We start from the raw sequence: 2482 nt of genomic DNA, 5'->3' as shown, positions 1-2482 counted from the left end.
ATAAGGACCAGGCTCCTGGGGGATGTAGCTCTGAGGGCGCCCCCTACAATAGTAGAAGCCAACGTTCCAGCAGCTGCAAAAGTTTACCAAGCCTAGTTATGACATAACAGAGACACATAGAAGCTGTTTCTACCTACAGGTATAAGAGTGAAATAAAATAATGCTGTGATATAATGTGAAGGGCAGATGGTGGTTTGGATACAAATCATAACCCCTGGGTAAACACTTAAAGTGAGTGTATGAAACAAAGTGCATTGTGGTGCCATTCATTTTGATACTGTTGCTCTGTAGTGCATTGGAATGCAAAATGAATGTGCTGCACAACAGAATGCATGTCATTGCCCGACTACAGCACATTACGTTTGAGGTTAATATTATTATACATTATTTATATGACCATATTACATAGCGCTGTACCGTAAATAGGGGTTGCAAATGACAGAGACAGACAGTGACACAGGAGCCGCCCCAAAGAGCTTACAATCTAAGAGGTGGAGGAAGTAGCACTTGTAACTCAGTGTTCTGAGTTAGTCTTATGTGTTTCCAGGTAAATATCAGTTTTACCTATTTATAATAGTATAATTAGTAGTAATATTAATAAATATTTGTACTTTGTCATGCCAAAGGCCAATATTCTAACCCTGCCAACTCGCTGATGATAATTGTGTAGCCTGTTTTCAAGAATCATAAATCAGAAGCAGGAAGGGATATAATGTAAAGTTTACTTTGAATGCTGTTAGATTTTTTTGCCGACTGATCACAGATTTTTGTTTGTGGTCATTTTGATGAAATGATTGGTAAATCATAGTAAATGTTACAATTTTCTTATTGTCTTATATACCAGTTTTCCTATTTCTTAATGAGATTTTAATGAAATATAAAATAAACAACCCGCTCTGTAAAATAATTTGAAATAGATTGATATCTGTTTGTCTTTTTTTTAGTCATTTATTTACTTTAGTCTAAAAAGTCTAAAAAAATACTAAGGATAAATTAGAAAGATTGCATATTATTATGCATTCTCCTAACTAGAAAGCTGGTGGCACTCTAGTCTCCTTTTCACATTATTAGAGTAATTTTTCAGCTCTGCTGAAAGATGCTGTTGGTTTACAGAGCTCCCAGGAGCCATCAGAGTAGTGACTTCTGCATCTGATGGCTTCCTTTTAGGTTTCATTCAGACAACTGGAGTCCCAATGCAAGCTGCTCTGCTGTGTTGGTGTTACATACACTTTAAATGATTGGGTAATCATTGTTAAATGGCAGTGATCACCAGCTGGGAGACATTTTGAAGGGACAGACGATGTCCCTTCTTCAATATTTCATCCTACTTACCAGACTGCTCTATAGAACTGGAGCAGTCGGGCAGGTATAATATTCTAGGGATTGTTATGGGCCTTGATATCCTTATTGATTTAAATTACCAAAGAAGGAAATAAGTGTAGCGGCTCTTTATGGCATCCATGTTTTTGTAAAAACTAGTAAAATCCTTTATTTAGCTTTGATTTGACATTTGATGTGACTTCAGTTTCTGATCTTCTTTTGACTGCACTGATTTTTGGGTCAATATACCAGGGTCTCACTATCCCCGAAGAAGCCATGAGGGCGAAACGCGTCGGGAGAGACTGTAAGTATATGGTGTACAATTTGACCTATTAAAGATCGAAATCATTATTCGAAAAATCTACACTTGATACAATTGTCAAGATAATTTTGTTTAAAACTGTCAGAACCACACTCTTTTCTTTATAAGTAAGTGTACCTTTGTAAGTTTGTATTATCTTATTAAGCTAAATAAAAGTTTTTACTAGTTTTTACATGGTTGCCATAAAGAAGCCGCTACACTTATTTCCTTCTTTATTAATTTATACCTACCGGGCTCGGCAATTACTTCAGTAACATGTAAGCCTATCACTAAGGATTGGTTATTTCCTGTACTGATCCTTATTAATTTATACTGTAAAGGAGTTTTCCGCATACTTTGAGCTTATTTATCATTATTTTATTTTTGTGTAGTCTTAAAGAGACCGGTCCCACTGGATGAGCTCCTGGCCCCTGGAGCACCGTATACAAGGAAGACCCTGACTGTAAGTATGACACAGAAAGAAACAACTTATTTGAAGTGTTTATAAAAAAACTTTTATCCTTTAGTTCTGTATAGAGTTATTGCTATCCGGGGGCTTTGTTTTCCCTTACTTCCTGTGCTGCTGACAATGGTTTACCAGACAGGAAGTGAACATTCCAAGAGCAACGCAGTAGTGTGTAATGAGTACAAGTAAACCCATTCTAGTGACAGCAGTTTTGGGGACATTTGACAGATCCACATGACAGATCTTCATTACATAACTGTACCAGGTTTTTTTTTATCTTTTTGGATTATCTATGTCCATAGGGTTTTATATCTGGGATATGTTTATTTCCCTTGTGGTTGAACTTGAGAGACATTTTTTTTCCAGCCTAACTATGTAACCTCCTATTTTATGAT

General features: G+C 36.3%; 1 protein-coding gene across 1 annotated transcript in view; it reads left to right on the top strand.

Moving 5' to 3' along the window:
- The window catches only part of DEPTOR (DEP domain containing MTOR interacting protein), a 74617-nt gene that overhangs the window by 60155 nt on the left and 11980 nt on the right, over positions 1-2482 (top strand). Inside the window, exon 8 of the mRNA XM_072410688.1 lies at positions 2014-2084. Coding sequence (XP_072266789.1) covers positions 2014-2084 — 71 coding nt within the window. The remainder of the gene's footprint in view (positions 1-2013; positions 2085-2482) is intronic.

Source organism: Pyxicephalus adspersus, chromosome 5 (genome assembly GCF_032062135.1).
Source record: "Pyxicephalus adspersus chromosome 5, UCB_Pads_2.0, whole genome shotgun sequence".
In the NCBI taxonomy this organism is placed as follows: domain Eukaryota; kingdom Metazoa; phylum Chordata; class Amphibia; order Anura; family Pyxicephalidae; genus Pyxicephalus; species Pyxicephalus adspersus.
This window is presented reverse-complemented; position numbering and strand designations above follow the sequence as displayed.